Consider the following 25073-nt stretch of genomic DNA (forward strand, 5'->3'; position numbering starts at 1 on the left):
GGGGAGACATTCGAGGAAGGGGAAATAGTTGAGGCAAGAGTGTGTAATAAGAGTTTCATGCTTTTCAGGATCTGAAAGAGGTATAGTATGGTTGGATCATGAAGAAGAAGATTATTGGGAATTAATCTAGTGGGGAGAAGTCAGATCTTGCAAAGCCTGCCTCATGGTAAGGCTTTTGGAGTACCCTAAAGACAATAGGAAACCATTTAAGAATTTCAAACAGAGGAGAAAATGAATCTGAAATGGTTCTAGTACCAATTCCAATGTGGTGGTGTTGGGTGAGGGTTTTTTTTACCCACATCACCAAGAAGCAACTCTCTGGACACCAACAGGATGTCCTGTAAGGCAACTTAATTCTGAGACTATCCGCACTGTGTCAGATAGCATCATATTCCACAGGTTAAGGGTTTACTCCCACAAGACTGCCCCCATACCCTGACTTCAGATCATAAAGCCAGGTTGTCACCTGTTTTTCTGACCAACCAGCTATAGATGGGAAGTCCCCATGACGCCCTCCTCATTGCATTCAATAAATTTGCTAAAGCAGCTCACAGAACTCAGGGAAACATTTTACTAACTACATTACCAGTTATTATGAAGTAATATAACTCAGGAATAGGCAAATATGAGAGATGCATGGGACAAGGTGTGTGGGAAGGGGCGCCTCTCTCCCCCAATCTCCATTAGTTTATCAATGTGGAAGCTCTCCGAACCTCATCATTTTGGGTTTTTATGAAGGCTTTACTACATAGCCATGACTGACTAAGCCACTGGCAATTGATTCAATCTCCAGCCCCTCTTCCCACCCAGGAAGTTAAGGGAGGTGGGGCTGAAAGTTCCAATCCTCTAATCACATGGTTGGTTCTCTTGGCAACCAGCCCCCATCCTTAGGTGTGGTCACCTCACATAACAAAAGACACCTTTATGGCTCTCATCACTTAAGAAATTCCAAGGGTTTTAGGAGCTCTGTGCCAGGAATGAGGAGGAAGGCCAAACATATTTCTTATTATAAATCACAATATCACAGGGCCAGAGCTAATGTTTTGAATGATCTTTCTGGCTGCCAGATGAAGAAAGGAATTGAAGGGGCAAGAGTAGATGTAGGAACTCCATTTCTGAGGCTACTGTGATAGTCAAGACATGTTAGTGACTTGATCATAGCAGCTTTCTCTCACTGGTCCCCAGACCCAGCCTGTTCTAAACCTCCCTACACACTTCCACCAGCACCAAAACTTCAAAATATTGCTCTGAATGTATGATCTAACTCCTAAAAATATTTAGTGGCTCTTACTGCACGCCAAAACAAAACAAACAAACAAATGCAACAAAAAGACCCCGCCTCATCTCCTTTGCATGGTATGCAAGGCTTTCTTTAATTTTGTCAGAGCAGGGGGGCGCCTGGGTGGCTCAGTCGGTTAAGCACCTGACTTTGGCTTAGGTCATGATCTTGCGGTCTGTGAGTTTGAGCCCTGCGTTGGGCTCTATGCTGACAGCTTGGAGCCTGTTTCAGATTCTGTGTCTCCCTCTCTCTCTGACCCTCCCCTGTTCATGCTCTGTCTCAAAAATAAGTAAACATTAAAGAAATTAATTTTGTCAGAGCAGAACATATCTTTCCTGTTTTATCTTTCCCTTTTTCCTGCAAGTGACAGGTTCCTGCCCAATTGGCCATTTTCTCTGAGCTTTTATTCCACCTAGCTCACTGTCACTCATTTTCCTTCCCTCTCTTCCCAATTTGTATATATTTCTTGTGTGTGTGTGTGTGTGTGTGTGTGTGTGTGTGTGTGTGTGAGAGAGAGAGAGAGAGAGAGAGAGAGAGAGAGAGACAGCACAAGTGGGGGAGGGGCAGAGAGAATGGGGGAGAGAGAGACTCCCAAGCAGGCTCCATCCTGTCAGCATGGAGCCTGGCTTGGGGCTCAAACACCATCCGGGAGATTCATGACCTGAGCCAAAATCGAGTTGGACACTTAACCGAGCCACCCAGGTGCCCCTTAATTTATTCAAGCTCCAGCTAAAAAGTCTTCTTCAGTGAAGCTTTTCATAAACCACTCAGATGGTTACTATAGAAACTTATGCATTCAACTCATATTTAATAAGGTCCTGTGATGTCAGGCACTGTTAAGAGTTACGAAGATCATTCTGTTGTGAGACCAAAAGTAAGCCAAAGCTTCTGCGGGAAGTGGACCCTGAGCCCATTCTGCTGGGTTTAAATCCTGGCTCTGTCACTCACCTCATAATGTTAGTGAAGTTACTTAACTGTCCCATGCCTCAGTTTCCCCATGGGGATACTATCAGTAAGTATCTCATATAGCTTTGAAATTAAATGAGCTAATGCTTGAAAAACAGTCTCTGGGACATTGTAAACATTCAAAAACTGTTAACTACATAGCCATGTATAGTGTGGACTGCCTAGAGGAATGATCTTGGCATATTCAAAGGACAAGATGGGCACGGAGGCTGGTGTGGACATAATAAAGTAGCAAAGGCAGAATGATGAGGTCAGAAGCAGGGACCAGGTCAAGCAGAATTTGGTAAGGATTTTACATCTATTTTGTGCGGCACAGAAAGACACTGAAACATTCTGATCAAGGAATAGCCATGATGTCACTCATGTTTTCGGAAGGTCACCGTATTTTGAAGAGAGCAAGAACGGAAGCAGAGAGACCACATGGAAGGCTACTGCAGTAGTCCAAGTGAAAAAAATGCTTACTTAGACTTAGCTGGTAATGATGGAAGCGATAAGAAGTAACATTCAGTATATATTTTAAGGTAGACGCGTCAGGACTTGCTGATAGCTAGCTGTGTGTGAGGAGCAGGGAGAAAGTAAAAATATAGGCTTTTGGGTTGTGTTTATTGAGATGGGAAAGAGTGGGAGACGTGCAGGTTTGAGGGGAATGTCAGAAGTTCTGCTTTGACCAAATAAGATTTGAATTGTATATTAGACATCCAAGATGGGTGTCAAGCAGGTGGTTTGGTGTTATGGGTATGGAGCTCATGGGAGAAGTTAATATTGCAGATAACATCTGGATGGTGTCAAAAGCCATGGGATGAGCTCATGCATTGAATGTGGCTACAGAAGAGGACCAAAGCCCAAGATATTTCAATATTTAGGGGTCAAGAAGAATCATCAAAGAAAACCGAGAAAGGGACTGAGGAAGGAGGAAAACCAGGAGGGTGTGGTGTCCAATGAAGAAAGTGTTTCAGGAATGAAGGTGTGATCAACAACTGCCAAATGTTTCTGAGAGGTCATGTGAGATACCATCTAGTTAGCTCAAAGTAAATCGTTTTCTCAGCTCTATTTTCTCAGTGCTTGTACTTTTCTCCCTGCAATTTCCAACTATTATGCTCTGTAATGATCTTTCTCTTCTCTCGTCTCAGAGCTTCCTTAGGGTCAGAGACCGTGTCTTGTTCCTCCCAGAATATCCACAGCTCTAACTGCTCGAAAAATGTTTGAATAGATGAATGAATCATGTGGAGTTCTATAAAATCTGGGAGACTAAAACACTTAATACAGAATTAGCAATTAAGAGCTGGTTGTACCGAGATGTCCTAAAAGTTCTTCTTAAAGACTTAATGTATGGGCTCTGTTCTCCCTAGAAAGAAATAGGACTACCATACATCTGAGTTGGACTACTGCTAATCACAATTTATCCGGCGTTTCCATTGTTTTACTCTATTGTTTCAAGCATGGTGCAGTTCAAAAGTAACTTAGCCTTTATCTGATTTGCTCGCCCATGATCTTTATGCATATACATGTACATTCATGTGCACGGCACATGCGTGTGCATGTGCGCACGCACACACACACACACACACACACCCAACATGGTTATCCCTCATCTAAAGTTGGCTCCAGTTGATACCCTCAGAAGTCACCATTAACTTTCCCTGTCACATGTGAATACTAGCATCATCACAGGTGATCAGGTATCAGGATAAATTGGTATTTTATATTACATGGCAATTCATTTCAAAACCATGACAAAAGGAGCTACAGAAATATAGGCACTAGAAATGACCAAATTCTTAAGGGAGGTGTGGTTGAGGTGGCATACCCAGAAAAAGGCCAGCAGTCAGGGGATGAAATTTTTCCCTAGGCCAGCACAAAGTGGATCAGATAGAGTTAATAGGTCACTGAGTTGCTTTCTCTGGAAAAGAAAGCTAAAAACCAACAGTTCTGAGTAACAAAAATATCAACGTCTAAGTTAATGGATGTAAACTTTCAGCAACATGTTTATCTGGGAAATGTCCACTAGACAGCCCAAAAAGATGGCTACCCATCCCAAACAAGCACAGTACCCCCACAGAAATCAGAAGTGCCTGCCACACACACTCACCAGTATCACCTACCCGTGAAGCGGGCCTTCTCTGCGTGGCCTTCGGCACTCCCACTGGGGCCGTTGGTGATTATTTTCCTAGAATGCCACATTTCAGCTCCATGGCTCTTTTGGCTAGCTTTATTGTGGTGCCCTGAGAGCAATTATTCACATCTGATTCCTCTTGATCTCATACCTAAGAACTGAGAAGTGAGTCTCCTCCACTCCATTAATCATTTGCCTCCGTTTCAATATTTAAACCTTTTGTATAAAGGACTTGTGGTTCCCAGCCCTTTTACTAAATCTAGCTTTGTGTGCCCTGTTAAACTACAGCACTGATGGGCATGTGCACTACCCACTCGAGACTGGCATTATGAATTCTAAACTACTGCATCCTCTGCACATCCCTTAGCATGTTTTAGATGCTCACTATACACGTGCTGAGTTCTTAAGAGCAATACTGACAAAGTGGGGCATATCTGGAGCAAGGAATGAACAGGATGGCGATATTTTGTTTGGAGTCAGAAGCTTGAGAACTTCTTTCAAATAGAGTTGTCAGAAAAGCAGGAATAAGGGTTCTGCTATAAACTCTGGGTCATTATGACCTAATGATTCAATGTAGCATTTTCAAGCTACTTTTCAATATGATGTGGTACTGGGGAAAAAAAATCCTATACTGAAAATAGTTTGGGAGATGCTGGGATCAAATAGCTCTCATGACCTTACAACTTTTCAGTGCCTTTAATATGTCAATGTGCTTTGGACTCTAAAAGGGAGATATGTCATACAGCTTTTTCCTTTTATTCAACAAGTATTTAGTGCAGTCCATTGTTTCAGGTATGGTGCTGGGTCTTGGGAATACAATACTGAACCAAACAGACTGGATCTCTGCTCTTGTGGAGTTTATATGCTTAGTGTGAGAAACAGATTCCACACAAGTATTTATCAAAAACCACAGCAAATATTATATATATATATATATATATATATATATATATATAAAGACATCACCATTTTCTAAGTAACACTCTATAAAGTAGGTAGACATCTTCTTTCACTCAGTATAAAAGATTGAAACTCATATATTTCTCTTAAAGCTTTTCATGAACAGTGTTCTGTTTACCTTGCTCACAGGTCTAACACATTCTCCTTGCTAAAAATGTATTACATTTTCAGAAGTAAAGACTGGAGGCAAAAGCAAGACGCAAACCACTCATTTATGAAAAGGTCAAAATTAATAAATACCCCCAGATGCTTGATGAGAATAGCTCCAGCTTTAGGGGCTGCTTCCATTACAGTGATGTTGAAACAGAAGCTATGTACTGCGGTCTACTCTGCAGCTAAAATGAATGTGGACTGACGCAAGGATCTGATCCACAGTGGTTCCTACTGAAAGTAGCTGATTTGAGTAAGCAAGTCTTCACAGTAATGCAAACCCGAACTAACTGTACTTTGTTGATTTCTAAACGACTCGGTTCTTCCTATTTTTATAGTGGGTATTTTTAACAGAAAAATACAACACTGATTTTAAAGTGTCATTAAATAATCCTGAGTTCATTTTGTTCTTCTTTTCATACACATCTGCAAAACACCAGCTATGTGCTAGACACTGCTAAGAACCAAGGAAAACAAAGAGGAAATAGCCTGGTTGTGTTTTATTTGTCTCTGTGAAGTGAGGGGGGGGGGGAGGATGCTACAGAGGGAAAGCCAAACTTAACATTTTCAAAACAATCAACTGGTATGTCAAAGCACACTGATATTCCTGTATCTTCAGATTTGTCTGTATCTCACTGTGGATCATTCTAACATACTCTCAGTTAACAAAAATAGTCACGTACAAAAAAACCTAAACACTTAATGAACACACTTAAAGGATCTAAAATTGAGCCCCTTTTCACTCCATGGTTATACTATATTGTGCTTCCTAGATTCCATAGTAGTATTACTTTTGCTAATAAAGAATCAAACTTGTAATTCACAAGAGAGACTTTAAAGGCTTCTTGTATCAAATAAAGCTATATGGTAAATGAACTTTTATCATTACAAACTATCATTTCACCTCAATGATCTGAAAAAAGAGCCATGCTTCTCTCCTATCCAAGACCCCCATGGGTAATTTTTAATACTTTCAGACCAGGAAAGGGATATATTTAGAAAACACTTGGGAGGATATAACTCAAAGGAGACAGAGAAGTATTTTGACTGATTCCATCTCAATGACTATGAATGGGATTGACTACAAATATCATCACACTTGATTTTTTCCTATCATACCTCAAGGTTCTACACTTCTATTTCAATAATCTAACAGGAAACCCGACTCACCTCAGACCTAAATATCAATAGTATGATAAATAAAAAGTGAGACTGTCATTCTTTGGCATGACCCACATAAACCAAGTTTTTGAAAATTGAAAGAAAAAGTTATCTCATATAGCCTATCAAAAATAAACACACTATAGGAAGATAACCATTAAAAGTTAAAAGTTACTATCACTCAATGGGGCACCTGGGTGGCTCAGCTGGTTAAGCGTCCAACTTCGGCTCAGGTCATGATCTCATGGTTCATGGGTTCAAGCCCCGCGTCAGCTTTGTGCTGACAGCTCAGAGCCTGGAGCCTGCTTCAGATTCTGTGTCTCCCTCTCTCTCTGCCCCGCCCCTGCTCATGCTCTGTCTTTCTCTCTAATAAAATAAACATTAAAAAAAATTTTTTTTAAAGTTACTATCACTCAATATCAAATCTTGTATATTGTTTTCTTAGCAAAATGATCAATTCCTACCTGGTTTGCAGTTGAATGGGGGGGGGGTCAATATAACAGGACTTAATGCGTTTATGGGTTCACCTTCAACTGACTGGAGTATGGTCTATACATCACCACGCTCTAGACTGGGAGGTCAACTCTGTTTAATTATGAGCAGGCTACTTTGGGTTTCTAGATATAGAAGGTGCTTGTCAATTCAACTCTATCCATGGTCAGAACTTAGGTCATCCAAATGAAAAACAACATTATGACAGACAAGCAGTGATTTACTTTATTTAGGCTGAATTTATACCTTCCTAGTTAACAATGCCAATAATTTAAAAACATGTTGTCATTTTCTTGGTGGTGGGTCACTACCAAGAGTGAGTGAAACAAGCACGTAGAGATCTATGGCCCTTTCGTACGTTCTCCTTTATTCCTCATATTTTTTACTGCTTTGAGAGACTTTCAGGCAAGCATAAGACTAAGGAAATTTTAATAATTTCCCCAATAGGTAACTTGCTTTATAGAAATTTCATTTCCAACTTCTGGAAATAATGACAGACACAAAATTGTATTTAATTTTTTAATAAACCATAAAATTTAAATATTCAAATAAAAAGAAACAAAAATAGATATTTAAGCCAGCACTAATTTCTGTTTGTATTCTTCCTCTGGGGACCGGGGCTTGACTTACCTGGGACTAGAGTAGAGTAATACGTTATGATGCTGGTGTACTAATGAACAAGTAACAACGGGCAATGGCTTGATAACATTTACTTTCAAATCTGGAAGTCAAGATCAGTAGCTCACTTGAGCCCACTGCAGAAACCTCAAACTGGTCTTGTCTGTGGAAAACTACTACAGCTTACCGTTCTTACCACACTTTCTTCTTCATAGCTTAGCACTCCCTGGCATTTTGATCCTTTTGTTCACTGAAGCTCACTTCAGTCTGTCAAAACATCAAGGGGGAAAACCCCCAAACTGAATAGACGAATAAACACTTTTAATGTGAACAATCATATTCAGATCAACCTCTTTTGAAAAAATACAAGTCAGTGGGTTTTTTGTCCTTAAGTAACTCAAATATTATTTTTTCTGCCTTTACTAAAATGGCACTTTTCATTTTATTGATAATCATGTCAAATTTTCTCACATTGGTACCCTATGTTTTTCTTTTTGATTGAGCCTTATACATTTCATTCCAGAATATCTGCTCTTTGACTAACTTCATCTCTTTCTGTGAATAAATATGTTATTATTAATCAGTGAAAATCGCAAAAGGAAAAAGGAAGCAGTGAGCACTAGCAGGATCTCACTTTGACATTCGCACAATTTTTTATAAGAAGAACATTCATTTTTATTATGGAATCTAAAATCATTATTGTATGATACTATGTCTTTTAGCATATTCAAATGGGTCGACATTCAATATGGATAGCAAGCTAGCTCACAAGAAACACTGTAATGCACAAGTACGTTCAGCTGGTAGAATCCCAGCAGCATGGTAATAAAGTGCAGCAAAACCTTCCTTATGCTGAAAAAGAACTCCAGGAACCTCTGAATATTTTTGGTAAAGTTAAGTCAAGAGATTGGTAATCTTTAGACTTCAAAGACTGGCTGCCAGGGGCCACAGTGAAATATCAGACTTGAAGCCAATGAAAAACACTTGCTTGGAAAGGACTGGGTTTTTTCCAAATAATGAAAAATTATCTTATACAGATACTTAGCATACTATGATTTGACAGTGTTTACAGTGATAAAACAGCAAAGATAACTGGTAACATTTACACCTTTAGCATGTAAAGCACATAGATTTAAAAATCGGCAGCAAGAAATTCTATAACAGCTCCTGAGACAAGTTATCTATCCTATGCCCTCCATCCACTCCTTGTCAATGACGACCCGCCTGAATGGTAACACAGAGTAAAAACAGTGATCTACTGTGTGTGAGTCAGAAAGTACTGGAAAAGTGACAAAATCGTATGTTATTAAATGACAAAACATATTTAGAGGCTTTATTTAAAAATCTCTCACTGTTCATTATCAAAGTTACAAGATTGTTTGCATACCAATAGACACTGTAAACATAGGAAATTTTCATTAAGGAAAGATGGGTTTACTGTAATTGGATCTTTTACAAAAAATTACTGCAAGTTATTGATAACAGAATTTCTCTTTTACTTTCTTAAGTCGAATTCTCTAGAAAATTAAACCAATGTTTCCACTCCCTCGAGCTAAAGTTCAATCATGGTCACCTTAGGAAATACCCCTGTTTATTTGTTAATCAGAAATACAAATCGAGTGGCACATATTTCCATTTTCTTCTTAGGCCAAAGGTTTCGGCTTCATTATATTTTACAAGAAAACAGAAGACTCGCAGTGGTCCTGTGAAGTCTTTCATGCCGCAGCTGAGGTTTAATGACGGCAGTGGAGGAAAGCAGTGGTGGTGATGCAAAGTAAGACCAGCCCGAGTGCCCTTATCTGACATGGAATCATCTTCCTGTTTGGCTTGCAGCAGTGTTTCTGGTCAGGTTGCCTCCACTAAACCTGACTGAAGCAGAAGGGTGGCATGCTCTGGTAAATCCTGTTTAAGGGCAATTCCATTCAGGCATAGACTTGATCCTTCAATCAGTTGGTTGCGGGATGATACTAATATGAAGAAAATTATCTGGGTAGCTCAGGTGTTCACTCAGCCACTGCAGAGGTGTTTCCAACATTGGCTCAATTCCATGAATCATCACTTGATTCTTTTTTTCCCCATCTATTCCAAGAAAGAAATCCAACAGTAATCAGGAAGGGCCAAAACAGAAGAAAAAAAAAATATTCTGCTGCCTTTTGAAAGTCCGGGGTGAGTTAAACGGATTTTACAGCTTGAACAGTTAAACCTGGTCTGTCTCCTGAGCAGGAAATGTGGACATGGAGAAAGTTGAAATGTTGCAATATGTATCACCCAAAACAGAAACCTGAGGGTTGCAATGAATTCTGATAAAAATTCTGTTGCTATATGTGAAAGTATTCATTCTTTCTTAATTACTGTGCTTACCTAAGATTGACGTTAATGAAACCATAGTGGAGAAAACAGCCCAATGTACCCACTGACCAAAATTTATTTTAGTTACACATTAAAAACTGTACTAAATGGTTATTAAATATGACAGATATATGAAATAGGTCAATATATATATCTGAAATATGTAAGACAGAAATATGACTAGAAATCATCAAGAATAAGATTGGTGTTTGGGAAGATGTTTAATGAAACAGATGGGAGCTGTAGGTTCATTTTCAATCAAGTTTTTCAAATATGTATCAGAAAGTTTTAGAGACATGGAGTTACAGTTTTCAAGACAAGGAACGAAGAGTCTGACTCAGGAGTCCTGTTTTAGAGTCATGAAAACTGATTGATTTCTGTTAACACCCATTGGCTAATTGAAAGAGAGCTGCAATTCACACTTTTCTTTCAAATTCAAATTGTATTACAAATTTAGGGTTAATTTTATATCTTTTATGCTTCTGATATGCTGTATTGACAACCTGTAAAGAAAACAGCGGGTTCCTTGAAACTGTTAGTTTATGATTCCCTCAGAACCATTTCCTTGGTAGTAATAGGAAGACAAAGAAAGCAAAACCCTTTTTTGAGATTTTTTTGAGATCCTTTTTTGAGAGCAAAACAAAACCACCTTCAAGAAACTTTGTGTCACTCCTTCAGCACAATTCTTGGTTTGTCTCTTTTAATCTCTCCAAAATACAATGTCTAAAGCTCTCAGCTTCCTGGACACAGAAGACAACAAGGAAAACAGGGAACTCAGAGAACTATATGAGAGGGAAATACCCTCCCTCCTTTTCCTTCTGTGCTCTGTTCATCCCTAGTTCTCTAATGTCCAGGCAAAACGGGCTGATGATGTATGGTGATAATGGCTTGGCTGGCACCTCAAACAAGAGACCCTTTTAAAGTAGTATTTAAACTTCCTGTTAGAGGCAGCACGAGTCCTGGGAGGTGACAGCCAACAGACTGACAATAGGAGCAGACACAAACACACTACACAGAATTGATACAATGATGCCAAAGAGAAAAAACTAACAAATGCACTATCAATCCCAAATATAACCATGTAGAAGTTCCAAAACACACCCTTGAATCACTGCCATACTTTAAAATAATTTTGGAAAAAAGTATCCCCTCATAATACTTCTCACCTAAAAAAATGCTTTGTTTTGATTTTTCTGACAATCTTTGTTGCATTGTGTTTTTACACAGCTGTGATCTCTAGTGTTAATACAATGACTAATTTTCTTTCTTTCTTTTTTTTTTTTTTCCAACGTTTTTATTTTATTTTTGGGACAGAGAGAGACAGAGCATGAACGGGGGAGGGGCAGAGAGAGAGGGAGACACAGAATCGGAAACAGGCTCCAGGCTCCGAGCCATCAGCCCAGAGCCTGACGCGGGGCTCGAACTCACGGACCGCGAGATCGTGACCTGGCTGAAGTCGGACGCTTAACCGACTGCGCCACCCAGGCGCCCCTACAATGACTAATTTTCATAATGATGGGAATCATCTATAAATAAAGGATTAAACAATGTACAGAATACTATAGAAAGTATCGTATTAGTACTAAGATTTTAAACTCTTGGTATTCAAATGGACAAACCCTCAGGTATCTGGAATGATTCATTCTTTGTAAGTTCTAGATTGCCAAATTTTTACTGCATTAAATCTTTCTTAGAATATTTGAAAACATTTCCGGTATCATTCTTTTCATATTCTTATGTATATTTCTTTGAAATACTTTAATATTCTCAGAATCTTCCTCCTACTTAGCACTGAGTCAAAAAATGAAAGAACAGTGGTGTAAGAGTTCCTTATCTGTAAAGTTTTTCCTTAAGCCAGAGCTACCTGTGGATACACTGAAACAGAATATAAGAAACAAGTCTCAACTCAATAATCCAAAACATTGTACCTAAAGTGGTATTTAAATGTGAGAATACAATATGGCACACTTATATGCATAAGTGTGTCTGAAAGGCTAAAGACCAACCCTGTTACACAAAAAGGATGGAGGGAGTCTGAGTTGTACAATATAAGGTAGAGAACATAAGCACTATTCAAATACTTTGTATAACAAACCTAATAAATCACATTATGAGAGATCTGAACAGGCAGGACCGGTTCTCTGGTTTAAATTGGGGCCACTTTTATTTATTAAAAAAAAATTTTTTTTAATGTGTATTTATTTTTGAGAGAGCGAGAGAGAGACAGAGTGTGAGTGGGGGACGGCAGAAAGAGACGGAGACACAGAATCTGAAGCAGGTGCCAGGCTCTGAGCTGTCAGCACAGAGCCTGATGCAGGGCTCAAACTTGTGAACCACAAGATCACGACCTGAGCGGAAGTCAGACATTTAACCAACTGAGCCACCCAGCCCTAAATTGGGGCCACTTTTAATATGTATCATAAAAGTGTCACTAACTAAGACAACTGTAAAAATGCATCTGGAACTGTCATATTCCCTAACACAACAGTTTAAGCTTTTAAATATATATTTTGTCCATACCTACATTTTTTATTTTTCTTGTTTTCTGACTTACCCCAATGACACAACTGCCACCAGAGGAATTCTTAGAATGGAATAGCAGTTCCCTCGGAATTATTAAAGTTTCTCTTATTCATCACTGTATCCCCAGTGCCAGTTTGGTGCCTGACACTTAGTAATTGGTCAATAAATGTTTTCAGAACTTGGATAATTTTGTTGCTGGTAGAAAACACCACCAGAAGACACCGCCAAAATTAAAGTTGAGAGAATAATTTCTGATGGCTGGCACTACTATGCAGAAGAGAGAAGAGCTCTACCTATAAAAACTGTTTTGGTTATTAAAACACTAGAAAGTCTAAATGTTTCCAGATAAGCCAAGCAGCACATATGCTATCACCTGAACTCATGCCACCACAAATAACTACAGAGCATGATTGGACATTTTGGTAATATCAGAACAAAATGGAGCAGGGAAAACTTAGCAGATTTTCTTGTTTTCCTAACAGTAGAAAGGAAACACTTGATAATATTGTTAAAGTAAATGTTTTTGGTAAATATGTCTTTGTGTTTCAAAATGGGAATCTAGAATTTAATACTTGGAAATAAGAAATATATCACTACAAAGCAAATGACTCAGGAGAAAAATGTTATACCATACTTCACCCACTCAGATGTTTTTTAAGGTGGTTCGATGCTTTAAAGTAGGCAAACATTTGAGACAGTAATCAAGTGGAGTAGTTCTCTATGAAAAGGGCTCTTGTGGGGGGGGCAACTTTGATATTTTTAAATGTTTATTTATTTTGAGAGAGAAAGAAACAAAGAAAGTGCAAGTGTGGGAGGGGCAGAGAAAGAGGGAGAGAGAGAATCCCAAGCAGGCTCCATGCTATCTGTGAGGAGTCTGATGCAGGGCTCAATCTCACAAACCTTGGGATCATGACCCGAGCCAAAATCAAGAGTCGAAAGCTTAAATGACAGAGCCACCCAGGTGCCCCTTGATTTTGATGGAATTTCAAACTTCTAGAAAAGTTTCTAGAGTAGTACAAGGATTCCCCTTCACCGAGATTCATCAACTGCTTACATCTTGCCCCATTTGCTTTATCATTCTGTGTGTATACAATTATTTTCTGAATAATTAGATAGTAAATTAGAAATACTATGCCCTTTCCCCCAAATGTTAGTGTATACTCGCTAATAAAGATATTCTTTTACATAACCATAATACATCTATCAAAATTGAAAAATTAACACTGATATAATGCTATTCTGTAATCATTTCAAACTTTATCAACTATCCCAATTACTGCTGTCCCCTGTCTAGAATCTAGTCCAGGAATCACACATTGTATTGAATTTTCCTGTTCTATACTCTTCTTTAATTTGTTTAGTTTTTGCCTTTCTTTCAATTTCTTAACCTTGACAATTTTGAACAGCGTGCATCATTATTTTGTAAAATGTCTGCATAGCAATTTTAAACCTAATTATTTTAATCCATCTTGTAAATATAAGGACAGTCATTCATAAATACTTTGGGTTTGTAAATTAAGGAAAAAGACAGAAAGTTATGTCATAGATATGTATACTCATTAGATAAAGGTAGAATTCAATTCACTTTAAGAGTCAGATAGTAATTCCGAAGAGATCTTATATCAACACAAAGAATATCACAATAAAATTTCATTTCTTATATTTATCTTACTTATAAATACTATAAAAGATAAAAATGTAAATGTATCATATAATTTTGTATTGTCACCAATAGGCTAATAAAAATAAACTCAATTCTTAACTAGTATCTACTTTAAAGTGAGCATTTTTAGAGCTGTGTGACATTTTAAGAAAAATACAGGGGTGCCTGGGTGGCTCAGTCAGTTGTGCATCCGACTTCGGCTCAGGTCATGATCTCACAGCTCGTGAGTTCGAGCCCCACATCAGGCTCTGTGCTGACAGCTCGGAGCCTGGGGCCTGCTTTGGATTCTGTGCCTCCCTCTCTCTCTCTGCCCCACCCACTCACATTCTATCTCTGTCTCTCTCAAAAATAAATAAACATTAAAAAAAATTAAAAAGAAAAGAAAAATACATTCAGACAGATGTTGGTTGTATGATTAGAATGGTAAGAATTAGATATGGAAGCAAAAAAAATTTGCATTAGCCACACAAGTCATTAATGAAAACTATAAGTTTTCAATATTAACTTCTTGTGTATATATAAAAGTGATGCCTATATAACGGTGTGTATATATATATAAATTATGTATGTAGTAATAATATATGTATTATATATGTGTGTATATATAAAATATACACCATGAATATAATGATAGACATAATAATATAAACAAGACATGAAGGAACAAGTATGGTTAATCGTTGGTTAACAAGGTGCTACTGAAAGATGAATTGGGAGGCAGGCAAGTTGAATTCTAATTCTGGTAATGAAGGACTCAGCAGGCCTCAGATCTCTTTCAGGGTGTCTCCTTATAAATAAAATGAAGGTGTCTGTGTAGATCCATGGTTTGCAAATCTGGCTGGTGATTAGAATCATTTGGGAGATTTAAAAATATGTATAAACTGGCCTCTTCTCCAGACCTTCTAAATCAATCTCTGGGATAAAGTCTGTTTTTCAATGTTCCCTTGAATAAATCTTACGACAATAAGGGTATAGAATTATACAGGTGAAGGAGGGGCAGCTCTGGTTGATTTGGGACTGAGCCTCTCCCAAGTCCTGCTGCTTTGCTGACTTACGACCCATGGGAATTCCTGATAGGACTCCATGGGTCAGTCTGTAAACCACATTCTAGAACAGAGGATCCCTAACATATCTTCCAGTTTTAGTATGAGTTGTCTATGCTTAAACAGCAAAATATTTCTTTCAGAGTTCAAATTAGCATAATTCGCTAGTTTTAAATTATTAGGGAATTCACTTCATCTTCCGAGTCTCAATTTCCTCCTGTCATAGTGTGGATAAAGAATTCTAATTTCCCGGGTTGCATGGAGAGTAAGTGGCATATCCAAGTAGAGCACTCAGCACACAGTCCTACACAGGGCTTAGACCCAGTAGGTACTCAGTAAAATTAGTGACCCTCTTCCCCACTCCTCTCTCCTGCTCACTCCCTAAAAACACAAGAATGCTGAAAATATTACAGAGTAGGTGAAGACAGAAGACTAGTTTTTAAAAGATCATAGTATAGTAACAAAAAGTAAACACTCATTGTAGTTCTCTTCCTGTACTTCCTGTACACAAAGTTATGGGAATGCGGTAATTCTTTCAGTACCAGATATATCAAAAGATATATAAAAACCATGAATTTGACTATGTAATTAGCATGCAAAGGGCTGTGAGAATTTGGCTTAATGTTAATACAGACTCTGAATTACTCAGTCTCATTATTATGCAGTGTCAGTGTGGCACACAAATTTCATGAACGTGCTAAAAAAAAAAAAAAAAAAGAAGAAAGAAAGAAAGATGACAACAACGAAAACCCAAAGACTTGATTATTATGCAAACAAGAGAAGGAATGACAGTTCAAACAATTCCTTCCGGACTGTAAACCCTCTGAATTAAGTTAGTTGTACTCTCAACAAATATACTTAGTAAAGCATATCACTGACAAGTCCAATGAGCTAGGCTGTACTATTGTTATGTTATTTAGTAGACTTTAGGTAATTTTTTTTTTTTTTAAAGATGAGAACATTCAGGTAGAGAAAAAAGCCTTCCAGTATCTCTGTTATACATTTAAAAATAGGTCATTATTTGAGAACTGACAGTATGTGACAGATCTGCCTTTTAGAGATTTCTATTAGCAATGGCTCAAATCTTCCCCATCTCAATCTGCATTTAGTCCTTACTTTTTAGCCAATTTTCAATAAGGAATATGACCTAAATGTTTTTAAAAATAGGCTAGCTGAGATTCTAGAGATGCATGAATTTCATTTTTACCATTAATAAGCATATTAAATATGTGAATCTCCTTGAATTTAAAGGAAGCTAGAGAAATGAATGGTATTCCTTCAAAGGAAAATGCTTTAATCCGAAAATTTCAGTTTAGCTTTTATTTTTAGTTCATACTTGTGAACATGGAATAGCAGAAATCTAAGACCAAATGCTGTAACCATTGTGTTTAGCTTTGTGGTTTCACATTTATATTTTATAATTCAGCAGAAAATGACTTGATTTGTTATCTTGGAATGTGTGATGCTGAAAGTAAAACTTCTGAAAAATAATACTTCTGAAAAAGTTTTAAACAAATAAAAGAGATGAGCTTTTGGATTACCACTAGTCTGAACAATTTGGTTCTGTCTGATAAATTCTTTAACCTCTGATATGTTCATTAGTAAAACGCCAACTAATTGAATCCATCAACATGAAAAACCACAGGCAGAAATCTGAAGTGCATACATCATGCTGAAGGATTTTGACTCAGCCTCAGCGGTAATAGTCAGTGAGGTCAGGTCAAAGAGGGTTAAACCAAGCCAGGATATAGCCAAAGGAATACATCAAACGCTGATTTTAAAAGGGCAATTAATCTTAGACAGAAATGCTTCCTGGGGAATGAGATCTCAATCTTAAGAGCACACTACATGATGTAGCAGTAAAAATGAACATATACAAGCTTACAGAGCTTTTATCCTGTGATCACAAACAGAAGGAGAGTGCTGTTTATCAGAGAAATACAAACCCATTTAAAAATACTTACATTAACTTCTTCCTGATATATACTCACTTAGTAGTACAGGTCTTAATGAACATATAATATCACAATTAATACATACCACATATCTATTTCCATGCATAATTTTTATATTTTATGTATTTTAAAAATTGTATCTGCCCCAAATATTCCCAGAGTCTAGACTCTTAACATTTTAAACAAGATTTTCAAAACATGTCCATGTTAATTCTTTCATTGACTTTCGCTTATAATCTTTATATTTCTTAATGAGAACATAAACCAAAGTTTAAACCAAAAAACCCCCACAATTAGCTATAAAAAGATATTGTATTAAATTAAGAGACTGAAAGACCATTTTAATAAACTGATTAAAAGCCTCCTGGTAATTAGATTAAAATGTGATAAAAGTTAGACATTAAAACTTGTTCATTTAAAAAAAAAAAAACCAAAAACAAAATAAAACTTTGGAAATATAGGTTCAAAAGTTTTTGATCTGCTTTCATAAAATGACCCAGTAATTCCAGTTGGGTGTAATAGGGAACATTAATATTTGTCAAGTATGAATTACAGGATAGTTCACTGTTTTATTTAAAATGTAAGCAATAATTACACTTGTTTATATATGGCCAGAGTGAGGTCTCACAGAAGTTTTTAATGAAGAGATGACTAGCTTTTAATCACCTGCATGCGTTATTTTGTTAAGGGAATTTTGTTTTCTAGTGTTAAAGATGATGGGTCTACACCCACTTTTAAGGAGTCTGGTTAATTCATTTAACTTCTTGAGATTTAGGTAAAGAACAAGAATTGAGAGGAAATCAGAAGCATCTTCTGACAGGCACAGTAATGTCATCATCCTCACTCATGGAGAATGAGGAAAATTATCACTTTATTATTTCAGTGACCTTAGGAAAGGCATATGCCAGTGAATTAAGTCATGAACAGATTCTGTATGACCAAGATTAGTCCATACTGTCCATGTGTTGGGACAAAGCACAAAGATGGAGGGAGAATGAAACAATCAAGGCAAAGAATTTCACTCATTTTCACTTAGAATTGGATGGCAAAATGATAAATTTAAGAAAAGAAACTCTATTATAATTACCAAGTTTAAACTGAGCCTAACAAATTGCTTGTGTCCAAACTGGAGTGAAGATCTTTGCTCATGAGGGCTATATTTAAATAACTTTTTGAATTCCCATTGTGAATGACACTACATCATCTTTTAATATAAAATATGCACATGCATCCAGTGAGGGAGAGAGAACAACGAAGACCAGGGAGTGTCAGGATGAGGCTGAGAGGGCAAGCGACCAGTGACCCAGTCCCACACGTCAGACCCACAGTATCTCAGCAAAGTTATGAGTGGGCCTTCCATGGTTACTTGTGAATAGCTGAAACTTCAAATAAATGTGTGAACCACTGCTTAGAGTCTTCAGTGAAAAGCTTTCACTAACAGCAACACTGTCAGATCCCTTGCCTTAAGATTTTTACATTAAATATATTTTAACAAGTGTATGATAATTGAGCTGGCCACAATGATTAAATAGATGCCCTAGTGAAGTAAGCTTATTTCTTTCTTGCCAGAGCCAGAGTTCTGGTATATTCTAATCATGTCCAGAAGTTCATTTCTTACCAAAAAAAAGGACAGCTCAGAGCCTGGAGCCTGCTTCAGATTCTGTGTCTCCCTGTCTCTCTGCCCCTTGCCTGCTCATACTCTGTCTCTGTCTCTCAAAAATAAATAAACATTAAAAAAAATTTTTTTTAAAAAGGAAAAAATCAGTGGCATAGAACTCTTGCCATAATCTGATATATAAGACGTTACAGGGGCACCTGAGTAGCTCAGTCAGTTAAGTGTCCTACTTTGGCTCAAGTCATGATCTCACAGCTCCTCTGTTTGAGCCCCACTTTGGACTCTGTGCTGACAGCTCAGGGCCTGGAGCCCGCTTCAGATTCTGGATTTCCCTCTCTCTGCACCTCCCCAGCACACACTCTGTCTCTCTCGCAAAAGTAAATAAGCATTAAAAAAAAAAAGTTACAATACTGGTTTACATTTATTATATGAGAGAGAGAGACAGAGACAGAGAGAGGGAGGGAGGGAGGGCAGGAGGGGAAGGGCAAAGAGAGGGAGACACAACTCAAAGCAGGCTCCAGGCCCTGTGCTCTCAGCACAAAGCCTGATGCAGGACTCAAACCCATGAACTGCGTGAACACGATCTGAGCTGGTCAGAGGCTTAACCGACTGAGCCACCCAGGTGCCCTTTGATTTACATTTAAAGGTCATCATAAATTTATACTTTCTGTACATATGTTGAATATCAACAAGTACCTGTCTCTGCAGAGTGGGATTATCAACAAACAACAAGAAAAAACTGCTTCCTTTTAACTTTATTTTGTAAATTTCTTATAAACACAGTAATTTGTAAAAAAAAAATATTAACAAAACTGCAGGAAAAAAATGTTAATTGTAAAACCCTGGAAAAACACGATTATAAAATCTCACCTTTATTTATTTTTTATTTAAAAAAATGTTTTTAATGTTAATTTATTCTTGAGAAAGAGAGAGACAGAGCGCAAGCAGGAGAGGGATAGAGAGAGAGGGAGACATAATCCAAAGCAGACTCCAGGCTCTAAGCTCTCAGCACAGAGCCTGACGCGGGGCTTGAACCCATGAACCATGAGTTCATGACCCAAGCCAAAGTTGGATGCTTAACCGATTGAGCCACCCAGGTGCCCCATCACTTTTATTTATTTTTTAAATTTAATATTCTGTGGACATCTTCCCATGTCTTTACAAATTCTTAGTGTTCCTTCTTAAACACTTTTCTTCAAATATTTATTGGCAGTTTTTTAAAATGTTTACTTTAGCGCGCACGGGAGGGGCAGAGTGGGAGGGAGGGAGGAAGGGAGAGAGAGAAAGAGACAGAGAGAGAAGGTCCCAAGCAGGCTCTGCCCTGACAGCACAGAGCCTGACATGGGGCTTAAACTGGCGAACTGTGAGATCATGACCTGAGCTGAAACCAAGAGTCAGACACTTAACTGACCTAGTCACACAGGTAGGTACGCCTGAGGTTTTTTGTTGTTTTTTTTTTTTGAGAGAGAGCACATGCAGATGTGCATACATGTGATGGGGGAAGGGGGGGCAGAGGGAGAGGGAGAGAGAATCTTAAGCAGGCTCCAGGCCTGGTGCAGAGCCTGACAAGGGGCTCCACTCCCTGACGGTGAGATCATGACCTGAGACGAAAGCAAGAGTTGGACACCTGACTGAGCCATTCAGGCACCTCATGAAATCTCACTTTTAAACAAATACTCTGTTTCCTTAAACCCTACAACCATTCTATGAGGCTGATAGCAGGAGTCATCCTTATTTCAGAGTAAGAAACCTGGATGCATTAAACAAAAAAGAAAGAAAGAGAAAGAAAAGAAGGAAGAAGAAAACAACCAACCAAATGATCTTCCAACCCAGTGTGAAGGTACAAAGGGATACTACAATGAAAATGAATTCTAAATGAATGAAAAAAAGTTACCAAAATTGTAAAACCCATTATTCTTACTCCTAAACCTTTGTTCTGATGAAGTTTGGGGGTTTGTAGGTTTTATGTTTCTGTGGCACGAATACGTGTCAGTGTCATCATGCTGACAAAAGTGACTGCTGTTGGTTCAAACCTCAAATCACAAGACATCAATCAACCAGCTTCAATTCTAGCACTCAAAGGATCTGACTCATATGAATAACATGAAATTTAAATGTTTCTTTTCTCTAATTGCTTTATGTCTAAAAAAATTATTATAACATCCAACAGTTAATTCACCATATAAACACAATCTAATGTTTACAGAGCAAAGGAGAAAAAAGGTGAATGCACCATCTCTTTTTACTTTTTGTAAAAACCACTGTTTTTTGTAAAGCATATATCAATAGAGCAATATAATTTTTTTGAGTGAGCAAGCATGTGCGAGAGGGGGAGAGGGAGAGAGAATCTTAAGCAGGGTCCAAGCTCAGCACGGAGCCCAACCTGGGCTCGATCCCACAACCTGAGATCATGACCTGAACCACAATCAACTGACTGAGCCACCCAGGCGCCCCTAGGGCACTGTAACTTTAACTTAGACCACCTAAATGGGGTCTATAATTACCTCTAGTCTCAGTTGTTATCTTCCAACATGCTAATGAAACAAATAGACCACTTAGCTCCTCAATGCTTTTCCCACATTTCTGTCATCACTGAAAATCTTCTGCACATTTGTGAGAGAGAAGTAGAAAAAAATTGGCTAGTCCCTCAGCAAACAGAGTACGGAAATTTTAGAAGAGCGCTTTAGACCAAATATTACACTTAGTAACCAGCCCCTGGGTAGCTGGTGAAGGAGTCTACTTCTTTGGTGGCCACGTGGTACGTATGACCTGGTCACTCCTTTTCATCTAATTTCTGCTCGTCTTTTAAGACTCAGCTCAGAATACGGAAGGGCAATTCCAGGCGCTTCCTAATATTCTTTGCATGTCTCCATTCCTGCACACACCACATCCGGGCATCTTTCTGCCCACTCCAACTGTAGTCAAGTCTCCTGAAAGCACGAACTATGTCTCATACCTCTTGCTATATCCAGTGCCAGCAGACAGTATGATGCAAAGGAACTGATTGATAACGAATGAAATACATAACATCAAATGGAAACCAAAAGTTAAATGGTAGTTGGGAAGGGTCTCAAAGAGTTAAAAAAAAAAACCCCGGGAAACAGCAGAAATGGAAATGGAAAAAGGTAAGTGGCTACGGGATCGTCCTTGTTGGTAAGAGAGATGTGGGGAAACTACTGATTTGCCACAGAATGTAAATAAGCCTTTACCTACACATACACTCCACTTGTACAATATCACATATGAATTCAGGATTAAACCAGCACACAAGTGTGACAGAATACTGATCAATTGGAACCCTGAAATAAATTTATAAAAGTGAAAATAGACATTTTCATTCTCATAAGCCTAACTGACTAGGTTCTTCTATTTCACCTTAGAAAACTGGGAAATAAACTATGATTGGACAAAGCTTATAGGTGTTTTGTATTCCCCAAAGTAAAAGAATAAAAGCTATATTTTTAAATTTTTGTTATTTTTTTGTAAGTTGTCTTTAATGAATGAAGAAAGAAATATTTCACTTCAGGTCTGGTAACGTAGCTTAGCCCTGAGTCATTTTAACTACCGCTGACACCACAAAAAAATTTTTACCTGAGCTCACCTTTGGTTATTTCCTGTTACCTCTAATTTGGCTAACTCTTGTAGCCACGTACAAAACAAAACAAAAAAAGAAACACACAAAGCAGCTCATCATTAGTTACTCCACGAGAACAATGACCTAAAGCACATCCTCACAAATATTAGTACACTCTACTTTCATATGATGAAATAAGGCAAAATTCCTTCATGCATGAATCACTTGCTGTAAGGAGCAGTAGACAATGGTGCCACATAACATTTATGAAGCACTTTCTCTTTTCGTCATGTGATGACAGCCAGTTCTTATCCACACACACCCAGTCTTAGAGTCTTTCGCTTTCAACTTAAGTCGAGGGCAGGTGTTTCAAAATGCTTCCCATTTGTCAGATAATACCACAGGTGGACTGAACCAGACAGTAAACAGTTCTTTACTGAAACAGTGACTTGGTGTTTTGGATACTCCCCACAGATCCTGAAATGACAGTTATTTTCCAATATGAGCTTACCAAAGGAAGAGGCAAATAAAAGTTTTTCCAAAGATAAGATACTGGTGTTAGAAACGTGGCCTCCCCTGGTGTGAAAGGTACTATCAAAAGTACCTCAAAAGTACAGATGCTGTTTATATCATTTCAATGAAGTGTGTGTATAGCGTGTGTGTGTGCACTCCAATCGGTGTAAGCTAGTGACAGCTGGGAAGAAACCTATCACAAAGATATCCACCTGTAACATCTGAAATTGCCTAAGAGGCAGTCTGTGGATTAGAGTTGTGAGTGTGGCTACCTCACTGGCCCCTTCAAAAAATGTAAGGGGAATCACACCGCGTACTCTCTAGGGATGGATGTGCAGGTTGGGCAGGCACAAATTTAGGAGAGAATAAAGAGCCTTTAAAAGAATAAGATGACCTCACAAATTTGTGCTGGGTCACGCTAATCTTGTACGTGTTGTTGTGATCAGATGTAGGAATGGCAAAAGAGCACGGAGGTGCATTTCGACAGAGTGCACCAGCTCAAAGCACGTGACTGCTGTTCATTTTCTTGCCTGAATGTCAGAGCCACCATTTTAAGAAGTTTAAGAGGAAAAGTGGCTGGAATTATACACAGGAGCACTAAAATAACAACATGGACAAAATAACAACAGAAGCTCAGGTTCCTAAGATCCTAGCAGTAAATACGCTGTAAGCAAGCAAGATGAGATCTTAAAACATAAATCATAGGATAAAGAGGGAAAAAGCAAACATTTCAGAATGCTATTTTAAACTAAATAAAAAAGTTAAAAGGTTGGAAAAGTGAAAATGAAAACAAATGGAAGCAGAGAAAAGCAGAAAAACTAGTAAACCAGGAGAAGGAGACTTCGAGTTCTAAACCTAGTTCTGCCACTAAGTAGCCAAGAGACCCTCAGCTACTCATCTAAGAAATCAAGAGCCTGGGGGCACCTGGGTGGCTCAGTCGGTTAAATGTCCAGCTCTTGATTTTGGCACAGGTCATGGTCTCACAGTTCTTGAGATTTAACCCCACATTGGGCTCAGCGCTGAGTGTGGAGCCTGCTTGGGATTCTCCCTCTCCCTCTGTGTGTCCCTCGCCGGCTCGCAAGCTCTCTCTCAAAATAAATAATCATTAAAAAAAGAAAAGAAGTCAAGAGCCTGAACTACATTAAGGTTGGATAATTTAAGGTTGGATAATTGAACTTTAAGGTTGGATAATTGAAGATTCTTTAAAGATGTCAAATACAAAATTAACACCCAAACAATCTTCTTCCTGCTTTCCTCTAGAAAAAGCTTTCATCACTCTGTGTCTTTGTTAATTGTGCTGCTGGCTAGGGCACATATTGCAGTAGAACAGCCTTCTACCAAGGTTTTGAGTTTCTTTGTGATGTTCTCACTCAGAAGTCAAGGATCTTATAAAGAAGTAAATTCTAAATGACATAATGTTTTTCAAAGTGGACTGCCAAAAAGTATCTAAGAAAAGAACAGCAAGGTAGACATTTCAATATTAAATTTTAAATTTCAATTGCTCTTTTTTTTTAAAACTGAAGAAGAGTTTACATACAATATTATATGGGTTTCAGGTGTACAACACAGTGATTCAACATTTACATACATCATGAAATGATCACTATGTAAGTCTAGGTACCATCTGCCACCATATAAAGTAATTTCAATTGCTTTTAGTTGATATAAAGAACGTTTTTCACTGTTCTTTAAAACACTACAAAGTACTAAAAAAGAATGAAAAATACAGTACAGAGAAATGAATAACTGAAAGCCAATGTTTGCAGTGGGGGCAGGTATGAGGTATATGAATTCCGTTTCTGTCAGCAATAAAAACGATTATTAGCATTTTAATTGTACTTCAAATAGAAAAACTAATCTATATTCCCAAATCTTCAAGAATGTGGAAAAACAGACAGTAAACAGATTAAAAAAAGAAAAAATCCTTATAGCATGGAGAAAATGAAACAGAATGGTAAGGTTATTCCTGAATCAATAAAAGTTACTGGGAATTTCTCAGTGAAAATTTCTGTAACCTGAGTTCAAAAGAATAAGTTTAATAAACAAAATTATTTAACTGAAGGTAATACATAAAAACTTTAATAGGGATCCATCAAAAT

The 25073-nt window shown here is 37.9% G+C and overlaps 1 protein-coding gene across 2 annotated transcripts in view; it reads right to left on the reverse strand.

The window, feature by feature from the left end:
• Nucleotides 1–9038: 9038 nt before the first annotated feature.
• ATG5 (autophagy related 5) overlaps nucleotides 9039–25073 on the reverse strand; it is a 128092-nt gene continuing 112057 nt past the window's right edge. For both annotated transcript variants that reach the window (XM_030316050.2, XM_030316051.1), the window contains one exon: nucleotides 9039–9818. In XM_030316050.2, the coding sequence (XP_030171910.1) occupies nucleotides 9682–9818 (137 nt within the window). In that variant the 3' untranslated portion in view covers nucleotides 9039–9681. The remainder of the gene's footprint in view (nucleotides 9819–25073) is intronic.

Source organism: Lynx canadensis, chromosome B2, assembly GCF_007474595.2.
Source record: "Lynx canadensis isolate LIC74 chromosome B2, mLynCan4.pri.v2, whole genome shotgun sequence".
Lineage (NCBI taxonomy): Eukaryota > Metazoa > Chordata > Mammalia > Carnivora > Felidae > Lynx > Lynx canadensis.